The sequence below is a fragment of the Megalopta genalis genome, chromosome 1 (assembly GCF_051020955.1).
Source record: "Megalopta genalis isolate 19385.01 chromosome 1, iyMegGena1_principal, whole genome shotgun sequence".
NCBI classification, from domain to species: Eukaryota; Metazoa; Arthropoda; class Insecta; order Hymenoptera; family Halictidae; genus Megalopta; species Megalopta genalis.
The window spans coordinates 12,130,508-12,143,893 of record NC_135013.1 but is presented as its reverse complement, the minus strand read 5'-3'; the positions used below and the strand labels follow the sequence as shown (position 1 = coordinate 12,143,893).

Sequence of the window (13,386 nt, the reverse complement as noted above, 5' to 3'; positions counted from 1 at the left end):
CGTCTGCGTGTCTCATAACACATCTTCGCCAATCGAATATCACCGTTTCGCAAGATCGACCGTGCTCGGACGAGTTCGTTACATTGCTCTTCTCTGATTCCGAGCGAAAAACCGCTTCGGCATGAATGCTCGTCTCGTTCTCAGCCTCTTGTGCCACGCGGAAAACGCTGCCATAAATGATCTGTACTATGAACATTGATAAATACAATATGCGTCCTTGTCGTCGTGCGATGAACGATCGCGTTGTGTTCACGTTGTCTCGGCGCTGTTTTCTGTAGAAAGAGTTTCGTTTTTCTGCTGAACCTCGCTAAACTAGAAATAGTATTCAAAGTACTTTACACAGTGTAATTCCTCGCTGAAAAATAAATTCTAGATATGAAACACAATTTTTTTACTAGCTTTACTAGCTTTCGAAGTGTTGGAATGATTCTTTTGAAGAAAATCGAATTTTAGAACGCAAATTTCGAGTTTCGTGAGTTATTTTATCAGAAATAGAGGAAGGACAAGGTGTGCTTGTGCTCTAAAAATTTGCACAAATCATAAATTCCTAACAATCTATTGTTAGTCGACTACACACAGTCGACTTTATACTATGCAGAAAATGCTGAGATATCCAGACATTGATTTAACTCTATTTGGTCATTATTGAAGGAGAAATTCTGTTCACAAAATATTATAATTACTTTAATATAATTTAATATATGTGATATATGCATACGAAATCAGCATAATTGTCAAATATTCGTTTTCACGTTAAATGGAAATGATAGTGATAAATAGACGCTAATCTAGCTCAATGTATGCACAATAATTATTGAAATTTTTTGAGTCTATGTCTAACCATAAACGAGGAAACTATTCTACTATTTTGTCACTTTTTAGTTAGCACTTCGACTCAGCTTCTCGTAAGCGTTCGGTCAACTTTTCAGCAGCTTTCAGACACCTTTTTGGTGAAAGTTTGCTCAGCTTTTGAATTTCATCATGATTTTTCCGAGTCTATGTCTAACCATAACGAGGAAACTATTCTACTATTTTGTCACTTTTTAGTTAGCACTTCGACTCAGCTTTTCGTAAGCGTTCGGTCAACTTTTCAGCAGCTTTCAGACACCTTTTTGGTGAAAGTTTGCTCAGCTTTTGAATTCCAACATGATTTTTCCGAGTCTATGTCTAACCATAAACGAGGAAACTATTCTACTATTTTGTCACTTTTTCGTTAGCATTTGTTCAGCTTCTCGTAAGCGTTCGGTCAACTTTTCAGCAGCTTTCAGGCACCTTTTTGGTGAAAGTTTGCTCAGCTTTTGAATTCCATCATGATTTTTCCGAGTCTATGTCTAACCATAAACGAGGAAACTATTCTACTATTTTGTCACTTTTTCGTTAGCATTTGTTCAGTTTCTCGTAAGCGTTCGGTCAACTTTTCAGCAGCTTTCAGACACCTTTTTGGTGAAAGTTTGCTCAGCTTTTGAATTTCATCATGATTTTTCCGAGTCTATGTCTAACCATAAACGAGGAAACTATTCTACTATTTTGTCACATTTTCGTTAACACATCGAATCAGCTTTCAGGCACCTTTTAGTGAAAAGTTTGCTCAGCTTTTGAATTCCATCATGATTTTTGTAGTCTGTGCGCGCGACTATCGGAGGATGTCGAGTTTCGACAAAAGTTCTGGTTGCGTTTTCGTTGGAAAATGCATCGTCCAGTCTCGGTCTCGTTTCGAACCGAGCTTATTCGGGTTCGTTTATCCCGAAGGCTTCAACCGCACTTTATAACGCCGCCGATACGTTGCCGCGTAAAAGAAGGACCGTGGGAGGCGAAGAGAGTGCACTCGCGTGGGCCTGTATCCTGTGCCACGTCCATTTGTCCCCATGTCCGTTTCGCTCGCCGACAGTAGTGTGTAAACGTTGTCGAACCGAGATAATCTTTTGGTGGAAAACGTGTCACCGTAAATCGCTCGGAGCGCCACGACTCCGCTCGCTCCCATATTAATCGTTGATTGTCGCCTCGCCATTCTCTAGCCAGCCTTTTTAATAAAAAATATCGTTTCCCGTCGTGACTCTAATAATGTCGTCAGCGGAACGAGCGTGACGGAACTGTCCACGCACATCGTAATTCCGATGCCTGTAGCATTTTCATGTTTCGCCGACGCGCAGCATTATGCGGCCCGCTCTTTTTGCTAGATTTAATGACAAAGTCGTAATTACACTTGCACGGTTATTTCGAGTTCCAACAACCGTTGACGGACTTTGCTGTTGCGCGTCACGAGTTGCGACTGTAAAAAATTATTTGCGAAGTCCAAGTCTGCGTCGACTCGGAGGTAATATATTCGACGCGACTTTTAAACATTTTGCATAATCATTCTCTTGGCTTTAACGAAATATACTGGAACTTTATATTATCTTATATTGATATTATATTTATTTCTTTTTACTACTTTTAGTTTATGTTATATTTCTACTGGAACTTTATTATACCGAGCGTTATCGGCAAAGACTGTTCATCGAATCGTCCGCCACAAAGGCGATATTTAATTGTCTAATTAATTACGCATCGCGTTTGCACATCGTCATCGATCGTCGACCCTAAGCTCCGAAAAATCAGGGCAACGTTTGTTCGCGATAAGCTCGCACGCGCATGTCGTGCAGCTCAGAAAAGACAGGACTGTGTTAGGTAACGTTTACCCTCGCGATCATCAAAGTACGCCGACCACGACCGAATCATTTGCACGCACGAAATTATACGCGTATTGTTGCATCCGCTTTCATTCGACATTCCTTTCAGAGAGAGAGAGAGAGAGAGAGAGATTATTATTACGTCCTACGGACACACCGGGAATACAAATGGAAGGCGTGAACTATCGGGTTGGGTAAAACGAACGAATTGACACATTGTCCCTCGGATCATAAATCGTGCGCGTGTCGTCAAACTGCGTTCGTGCCGATGCTATCGACTTCGTTTCTTTATCCGGATAATTTATTCATAAATTTGGCTCGATTTACGCGCTATGCCATTTTCTTTCAGCTATACTTCATTATCGCAACATACAAAGAGAACAAGGATTTGTACGGGCCTCGAGAATAAAGTTTAATTTTGAATGATATCCACAGGATCGATCGTTCTCATTAATCAACGCTCGATATAAAAATGAAATAAATCGAGCCAAATGAAGCTGAGCTAATCATTTATAATAGTTCGTAACGGTACGATAATCTCGGGTCAAGATATAATATGTTACCGAATGATCGAATCGTTCGAAACAGAGACGAGAATAGTAATGGTTCGAATTTGCAGTGTCTCTCTTCTCTCTCTCTCTCTCTCTCTCTCTCTCTCTCTCTCTCTCTCTCTCTCTCTCTCAGCTCTGAGAATAATAGTAATCTGAAAGTATAGTTAATCGCGATAATCGCGCGTGTACTTCTATAGCAAATTTCATTATCATTTCTCTATAGTATTATTATACAGGGTGTCCCAAAAATGTATCTCGCATTACGGAAATGTGAAAGTAATTTTTTCCTTCCAATCTGCGGCTTTGTTTGCGAGTTATTAACGAAAAACACCGACCAATGAGAGGCAATGGCGCTAAACACAACGTGGTCAATCGATCGAGCGCCATGTGCTCCTACTACTGAGTATGACGACTGAAGGGAGACTCTGTGCCGTATTCAAATCAATGAACAAGTTACGAAAAATATCAACTTTCGATACTTTTTTTGCCACGTGGCAGTGATAATTTTAAGAAAAACGCTGTTCATCCTTATTTCAGAATGTCTGAAGAATATTTACTAATTTTTCGGACTCAATAAATATATAAATATATATTTAATTTATCGCCTCTCATTGGTCGGTGTTTTTCGTTAATAACTCGTAAACAAAGCCGCAGATTGCATTTTCGCAAAGGAAAAAGTTACTTAGAATGATCTCAGCTATCCCACATTTCCGTAATGCGAGACATTTTTGGGACACCCTGTATATTTTAGAAATACATATATCATTTTTGTCGTTTAAACGTACGCGTCGTATGAATTTGTTCTGCCGTAGTACAAATAAAGTATACGAAATACTCGATTCTTGCTAACGTAACAGAATCAGGCGAGGTATCAGAGCAGACTGGATACTATATCGGGTGGTCCCGCATGTTCTGAAATACCGACATCGCTAAAAACCAGAGGCACAGACGTGGGATCCGTACAGACATTGCGTGCAATGCTTTCCTTTGTCTTATGGTCTGAATTACCGATTCTGTAGAAAATGCTGTGGTACGATAGCGGACTCTACCTAAATGGCACGGTAAATTAGTGAACTATAATATCTGACTGTAATAGAGAAAAGTGTGTGTCCGAGGTGGCTAAATTTATAGGGTGCCAGCTTTTAAAACTATGTACATTGTCACCGCGTTATATCCCTATGAAAACTATCGATGCCTACATAAGTAATGCAGAAACGAATTCTAAGCTACAACGTTTTTTATCTCACATGTTTGTATTAAACAATTATGTATGTGGCTATTCACTGAATTTTTAATTGATGTATGTTTTAATTACAATTTGCATACATATCGTGACTTTTCAAAACGCAACAACATTTTTAGAACTGGACTAAAAGACGAATTTTTTTTTAAATGATAGAGTCCACTAGACCATAACTAGAATCCTTTTTTAAAATTTTATTATTGCTCAGAATGACAAAAGAAAACAGATAAATCTCTCTGAGCCTATAACGAAAATTTAGAAAATGTTCTTTTTTGTAGATCTCAGTAAGTTGTATGCATGTTAAAAATTTCACCAAAATCGGTTGCCTTTGGTATGAGCTGTAAACAATTAAAGATCGCAAAAATCGCAGTTTCGTCCAGATTTCTGACACTTTCATTCCAGTAAGTGTGAGAAATTTGCAGTTTTTGCGATCTTTCAACGCTAGTAACATGGCTTCGCGTTAAACGATTTCGATGAAATTTTTAGCATGCATACAACTTATCGAGATCCACAAAACGCATTTATAAAATTTTCGTTATAGGCTTAGATAAAAATTAAAAAACCGAGAGTCTTTTATTTTGCTTTATCATTCCGCGTAATAGTAAAATTGTAACAAAATAGTTTAATCATTGTCTAGTATAACAGTTCCTCCATCATCTAAAAAAAAATTCAAATCGTTTATTCAAGTTAAAAAATTTGTCGCGTTTTAAGAAATATCCGAATATTAATGGGAGTCACTGTACGTGTATGCCGCCCGACTATATAATGTATATTAATCCAAGGGATTTATAGAAAACGAGTATGGTTTAAAAATATATTTATAGTTTATAAATAATGTTAATAAAATTTCCTCGCGTCTACATAACTTCTGATAATAAGCTTTATGGATTAAACATCTCGTTTTAATACGCAAGGTATTATTTCATGGTACGGAAATAATAAGGAAGGCATAAATAATTACGACGTCGTAATTGTTAATGCGTTTCCGCATATGTATACGTTGATATTCTTACATATATATATATATATATATATATATATATATGTATATTTAGAAGTCGAAGATTAACGACCGAATAGTCCGCGAACGCGTTACGATTTCGCAGTGACCATCGAAATCAAAACGGCCGCTTGGTGGTGCTGGCGGACTCCCGTGCGTTAACCCCACGCGACGTACGTGTGCGTGCGTACGTGAGCGTCACGATCGCGACGCCGCTAGGTTGATCAGCAGGCGTTAGACGCTGGCCGAACGAAATGACCAAATTCTAAAGAAGCCCGTAGTAACGTTCGCGCACCGGTGAAAGGACGCGCTCGCAGGACGCGAAGCGCAACGCGACGAACGTCGACACGTAAATTAGGATTACCGTCACGAATACTATTACGACACAACTACGAACACGATCACAATTACGATCACGATACGGATAACGATACGAGATTATAATATAACGAACCCGACTTCGACGCGCGATCACGGGAATTATTGTATACGGCTTTCTGGTCTATTTCTATTCTATTTTATGTGCATCACTATTTAGTAATATATATTATATTGTTATATAGTTATTATATTATTATTATACAGGGTGTCCCGAAAATATTTCGTGATCCGGAAATGGGAGGTTCCTGAGGTCATTTGAAGCAACTTTTTCCTCTGTGAAAATTCGTTTACGAGTTATTAACGAAAAACAGTGACCAATGAGAGGCGAGCTCGGCTGGCGCGCGGCGGCTCAGCCAACGAGTGCACGAAGCCCAGTTCCGCTCATTGGCTCGGCCGTCTCGCGCCAAATGATCTTGCCTCTGATTGGTCACTGTTTTTCGTCAATAATTCGTAAAGTTCATGTCAAGGTCATATCAAGTTCATGTCAAGGTCATGTCAAGGTTATGTCAAGGTTATGTCAAGGACATATCAAGGTTATGTCAAGGTTATGTCAAGGTCAACATATGATATTTTAATTTAAATAATTCCGTGTTCGAACACTGCTCAACGAATGATTCGCAAAGCTAATTTAATAAATAATAATCGTATTAAAGGACGTATGGGATATGTTTGTTAGATAAATATGAAGAATATTATCAATAACCTTGACATAACCTTGATATGTCCTTGACACGACCTTGAGATAACCTTGACACGACCTCGACATGACCTTGATATGTCAAGGTTATGTCAAGGTTATTTGAAGTTTATTTGAAGGTCATTGATAATATTCTTCATATTTCTCTAACAAACATATTCCGTACGTCCTTTAACACGATTATTATTTATTAGATTAGCTTTGCGAATCATTCGTTGAACTGTGTTCGGTCACGGAACTATTTAAATTAAAATATCATTTACGTACTTTGTTAATCTTCACTGTACACCTTGCTTAAAATTTTCATATGTTGACCTTGACATAACCTTGACATAACCTTGAGATGACCTTGATATGTCAAGGTTACACACAAGGTGTTATGCACACTAGAAAATTAAAACGACCGTCACGATTAAATTATTTACTATTTCGTGTTCGAAAAATTAGTAAATATTCTTCAGACGTTCTAAAGTAAAGGTGAACAGCGTTTTTCTTAAAAATATCACTGTTACGTAGTAAAAAAAAGTCAGGAAATTCCCGCTTCGTGATTTGTTCAATACTTCGAACGCGGCTCGAGAGTCCGTCCCGTCCATCTGTCAAAGCCTCGTGCTGCGGGCTCTCGAACTTCGCGCCGTCACCTCTCATTGGTCAGTGTTTTCCGTTAATAACTCGTAAACAAAGCCGCAGAGTGCATTTTCGCAAAGGGAAATGTTACTTCAAATGACCTAAGCTACCCCTCATTTTCGGCTGTTAAAATAATTGTGGAACATCCTGTATATGTATATATAACGATGGACTGGCCTTTTTCCTATGAACCGTAAACGATCGACAGGTTTCGACAATTCTCAAGGAGACATTGTTATTGTTGTATTTGCGTCGACTCGAGGTCGCCCGCTACCCCAATTAACTCGTCGCGGCGATGATACGTGACGTGGATTCCGAGAATTTAACACGGTAACTAGAAGGGCAGAATTTGATTCCGTGCCGTCCTGACGTAGAAGTGGGGGTAAGGGGATCGCGGGCCGTGATCGCGAGTTCTAAATGCTTTCACTTATTCGCTTGGCTGCCTCGGATCACGAAGGATGCGTCAACATTATTTTCGATCGGTCATTATAACCTCTCGCTATTCGGAAGATTTTATTCGTGGGGTATTATATCGTTACGATATTCAGCCGGTATATCTGATTGTCTACATATTAGTTCGTTGATATTCGTGCGAGTTACGTTGCAGATATCGTCGCGCGTCTCTGCCAAAATACTATAACCGTCGGTTAGAGAACTGCTGCAGCACAGAAATTTGGTTTCTATTTTACAGTGTTGTCGGCTCTAAAAATACAATGTACAATGTTGTACCATGAGCTTGTGACTTTCCAGCTCGTCGAATGATCGAGGCAATGTTTGTCGCTGAAAATTCAGAAAAGACTACGCAACAGATGTCGTATCTATAATTATTTGTAAGATATCCTCGTCAGCATTAACAGCATTTAATTATTATCACTCATTGATAGCGATTCTCCACCAGGTTAAATCAATACTCTGCCGCCTTGTATGACTTTAAATTTGAAACAGCATGTTGCACCACTTTTATATTTTTCACAGACCATTTTAAGCCGCAATTTATCTACGTTTTCAATTCAAAAATTCGCCGCACATTGAATCTCGATAAGTTATTATTATTATTAAATCTACAGGATCGCGGATCGTCGAGAAAGTAAGAAATAAACGGGACAGGTTAATTTCCAACGTGTTATTTATTGCAAGCGAGTTTGGGAAAGGTAGTTATCGTAATGATTTCGTAATACATTCGAAATATGCGATAATATTGTCAGACTATCGACGACCTAGCGCCGTCGTTTACGCGTGTGGTACGTGTACGTGTACGTGTGTGTATTTAATGAGTGTGACGCGCATACGAGCATGTATAACTGGAAGTGTGTAAACGAGCCCTTTTCAAAAAATCGGGTTCCTCCTCGCATCACGTTAAAAACTAAACTTGTATGCTGAAGAAGAGTATGTACACTGTGGGTTCACTATTAAATAGTAATGATCTTAAGCTACAAGTAAATAGCCTACACGATTAATGGAACGTTTCTTCTCGTAAAAAATAGATTATGCAGAGCACCATGGTTTTTTTCCATTTTCTTCGTCGTCTTCATCTTCTCCGTCGATCCTCCCCGTTGATCGGACGAGAAACTTCTTCTCTCTTCATCTTGTCTCCATCTTCTTCTTTTTCTTCTTCTTCTTCTTCTTCTATATACAATTGGTTTTATTTACCTTCCACCGCGATGATCGAAATAATAAATAACGTTGCTTGCCAGCACGTTACGGAAACGCGGCTTCCGGTTGGCGAGATTACAGTGTCGCCGTTGTATAGGCGCGAGAAACAAACGAGGAACAGAAACTGACTATAAATGTGTCGCGAAATTTTATGCCCTGTGCTCAGTCTTTCACGCGCGCAGACAATTTTCCCTCGCGATCCTCGCGACACGGCTCACCGATATCTTTCAACACTACGCGGTCTCGCGTGTATACCAAATTCGATGTAAATATCTGCTAATTCTTCTCCGCGACACGAGCAGTTTCAGCAAATTCAAATATCCAACAAATTTCGACGACTGCTGCAGACGTGTTTTGTCATTTTTTCCAATTTCAGCTTGCAGCAATCATTTTTGAACACGTTGTTGCTACATGGATCCCTTGAATTTAACATTAGACCCACCGAGACCATTCAAAGCGGCTGACACGTTTTATCTTGAGAGAAATTGCAATGATTTATAACATGTGTTTGAATAAAGAAAATCATTCAATCACTTCCGAAAGTTGACTATGATTTGTAGAATTATAAGACAGGAAGACTGAAACTGTTACTGTTAATGCGTGAAACCTACATTATAAAGTTAGAGTCTATCACAGTGAGTACTTGATCTCAGTGAATCTTGGTTATCGCAGCTCTTCGACCATAGAATTTAATTTCGTAAAATAGACGAATCAACGTGTTCAATCGGAATATGCTAGAAGCTTCAACGACTGTAGCAGTCACAGTATACAATGTTTAATCTGTACCAATTACCTTTGCGAAGAAGTTTCGCGTCGCTCGATCGTGATATATTTCACCAAAGTTTTTACGACGGCGAGCCGTTCGCAGGGGCGTGTAAGAGGACAGATTCCATCTCGGAGTCTTTGTTGCATCGTATAAATGTCTCATTAACGAGCTCAAAGAACCGGAGGACCCATCCCTTCGAATTTTGTCTAAGGTCTTCTTCCCGGATTGGTCGTCGAGGTCGGCCATGACGGTCGCGAGACGATCACCGGCGGAGAAGACAGGAAGCGTAGAGATAGGGGTTGAGAACGAGGGTACATCGGACAGAGGGTGGAGGGAGCAACGGGTAAAACAAGTTCGAAAATTCGACCGAGGCATAAAATTTTCTTAAGACCGCCACGGAGGCTCGAAAATCCTTTTTCGACACCTGGTTTCGAGAGTCCTTGGCTCGGCCGTACAAAGATAAGTAAGATCACAAGCGTCATAGAGGCTCACGGGAGCCTCCGGGGTTAGAATAAAACGTACAAAATAATAATAATCGTTGTATATCGTGAGCATGTAGAGTGGTTTTCTGAGTTATGCGTGTCTCCACCTGTGTTTCGTCGTGTGTGCTCCGTTTGTTCGTGTGTACGTGTTTCTTACAAGTGTATCATCGCTTAAACGACTACCTTTCTCTTCGTTTATAATATATAATATATACACGCTACACAACACGCCGCTTTGTTGCCATATCGTTCGGACACATCTCACGACCACGTGACTCCTTACCCTTATATCACATATCGTATATAAGAAGGCACCAGAAGTAATTCTAGGTCAATCATCCCGCGGCTCGCGCCCCCGCGATCGAACTGTTATGCTAAAAAGACAAAACGCGCAAGCTGTCGCTTCGAATATCTCGATTTTTGCAACCTACAAATCTTACAAACACTGGGAACGATTTAATGAACGCGTAAACTTGACATACAACTCTCCGGAATTAATACTAAAATTTATATTCCTGCGGTACATCGATATTTCCTTCGTCGTTCGGAAATTTCGACGGCTGCATTAGACACTTAAGTCACGATTGTTACATCGGAGCAAGGTTAAACCGCCCGAACCTAGGATTTTTACCACCTAAGCATTTCGCAGACACTGAACACAATTTAACAAAACATGTAAACTTTACAGACAATCGGTTGGATTTAACGTTCGCGCTCGAATCTCTGCGGAACATCGAAGGTTTCCCGAGCTATCCTGGAGACTTCAACGCTCGCACGAGACATTCGATGACTGTTACTACTCTGTACTTCGATTTTTACAGTCTACAAATTTGATAGACTTCGAAAACAATTCACCGAAAGCGTAACCTTCGACGTAGGATCGATATAAAAATTTGGATTCCTGTTTAGACACTGAATATTCTAGAGCTGCTCGGAGAATTCAACGCCCACACAAGACACCTACCGACAGATATCACCTTGTCGTTCGACAGAATCTGTATTTCTATCGTTCAAAAATTTTGTATACGTTAGAACCAATTTAAATGAACGCGTAAACTCAATGAGCGAACGAACGAAATTAATATTAAAATTTGGATTCCTGTTTAGACACTGAATATTCTAGAGCTTCTAGGAGACTTCAACGCCCACACAAGACACCTACCGACAGATAGAATCTATATTTCTATCGTTCAAAAATTTTTTATACGTTAGAACCAATTTAAATGAACGCGTAAACTCGACGAGCGAACGAACGAAATTAATATTAAAATTTTGATTCCTGTTTAGACACTGAATGGTCTAGAGCTTCTCTCGGAGTCTTCAACTTCACTAGCCAAACTATCACAAGAAATCATCGCTCGAGTTTAAACGGAAAGTACGGACTCCAGACAGCGTCTGCGTGGCGCAAGGTAGCACAACAGTTCCTTCGCAGCCTCGTTCTTCAAGATAGCATTCTCCTCGTTTCACCGAGCCGCGGGTAACAAATGACGCGAGCTCGGCATCGACTAGGCACTTACGGCTGTCTCTCTGTATCTCGAAGATCGTCTATCGGGGCGATCCTCAACCTCCGTACGAAAGCAGAAAAGTGTACACAGACGTGGATCGATATAAAACTCTTCTCTTGGTCGCAAGAACTGGGAGGGCTGGACAAGTAGAATTTCGCTAGACGAAAATGCTCTCTCCTCGACGTTTCGAATATATATATGTACAAAGAGCGGTTAAAAAATAACATCAAGCTACCGATGCCTATCGGTTCGTATTATCACTTTCCGTTCACCGATTCGCAGACGCTCGGGAGAACTCGTGCCCGAGCCCCGACTGTATCGAGTCCTGTTCTCATCTTTCTCGATCGTTTTGGTCGTCGTGGAGGCTCGAGAGAACAAAACCGAAGAACGAGAAATGGATTCGTTCGATCGGCACGATCGGTGGAAATTTGTTATGGACTAGTCGATCGCCTCTCGCAGCGCGGCTAGCTGCTCCTCGCCGAACTTCACCTTGTCCTGGATGTCGCGACCGTCCACGATCAGCTTCGCCTTCATGTTGATGAAGTGCTGGTAATCGGCGAATTCCTCGTCGTTCAGGTACTTCGACAGGATCGTCGAGACGTTCACGCTACGCTTGTCGATGTTGCTCTTCAGGATCTTCGCCTCCTCCAGCTGGTCCACCAGCTTGTCCCTCTTGCTCTCCAGGATTTTCTGCAAACGCACACGTTCATTAGTAACACGTCCTCGTTAGTCGCTCGTTACCGTCGTCGTCATTCGTCGATTTACAAATCTAAAGATACAGGATTCGTTTGGAATTTCAGGTTCTCCGACGGTTCTCACTGTTCCGTCCACGTCCGTCATAAATGCACAAAGAATCTCGAATGTTTTACCCACCGATGGAACTTTCACTTCCTACGTTCTATAAATTAATACAGCCATTAAGGAATGTTTAACGCTTTATCTAGCGGACGGCTTAATTAATAGCTTCATTAACGACCTTGCTCTATCCCAAAAAAAGGCTTAATAACCACTTTGCTGGTACTCATTTCAGAGATATTGGACTACATCGCTCGAGGGTACTCGTTAGTTCGCGAATCAAATAAAACGCGGCCGCAATTTTTCTGACGATTACTAACCCTTCGCACTCGAAGCTATTTCACCAACAAGACGCAGACGTTTCTATGCCATTCTTTTCGTTTCGTTTTTATGAACTGAAGTTTTAGCAATTTCTTCATTACGGACAGATTCAGTAATGCAAGCATTGTTGTGAATTACGGTGTGACAATTTTTAACCGTTTGGCTGTTGACGTATATTTTCGGACATATGCCGAAACTGCGGCACTAATTGCGTGTGTATGGGAAAAGATGTAAAACACTTTTCATACAATAAACTCACTTGTATTGCTTTGCAACAACAAAGATTAGAAAATACCACTTATTTACATAAATTTGTTTTAATTAATTTTCTGAATAAAATTGGTAATAAGCACTCCGCAGTCTTGGCATAAAAAAAAACAGAAGCACTACCGCGCTCTTCGCATTTTTGGTACAACATAAGAAGAGCGCGATAGCGCTCCTCAGCAGTCAAACGGTTAATAGTGCCTCGAAATCAGTGTACAATAAGCGGCTTGATTTAAGCAGCTTTGGTTAAGGTGCTCGGATTATTAACACTAGAATTACGGAGCACATATATAAAACAGCTGTTTTATATATTTATATTTATTACATTTATATATTTTACATTTATTTATGTATTTATCTATTTAAATTATATATTTATATTTATATTATTATATAAATATTATAATAATTATAAATATTAATTATATTGATATT

The 13,386-nt window shown here is 40.0% G+C and overlaps 1 protein-coding gene across 4 annotated transcripts in view; it reads right to left on the bottom strand.

Moving 5' to 3' along the window:
- Positions 1–8,273: 8,273 nt before the first annotated feature.
- Shrm (shroom) overlaps positions 8,274–13,386 on the bottom strand; it is a 480,715-nt gene continuing 475,602 nt past the window's right edge. For all 4 annotated transcript variants that reach the window (XM_076521392.1, XM_076521401.1, XM_076521403.1 and 1 more), the window contains one exon: positions 8,274–12,261. In XM_076521392.1, coding sequence (XP_076377507.1) covers positions 12,010–12,261 — 252 coding nt within the window. In that variant the 3' untranslated portion in view covers positions 8,274–12,009. The remainder of the gene's footprint in view (positions 12,262–13,386) is intronic.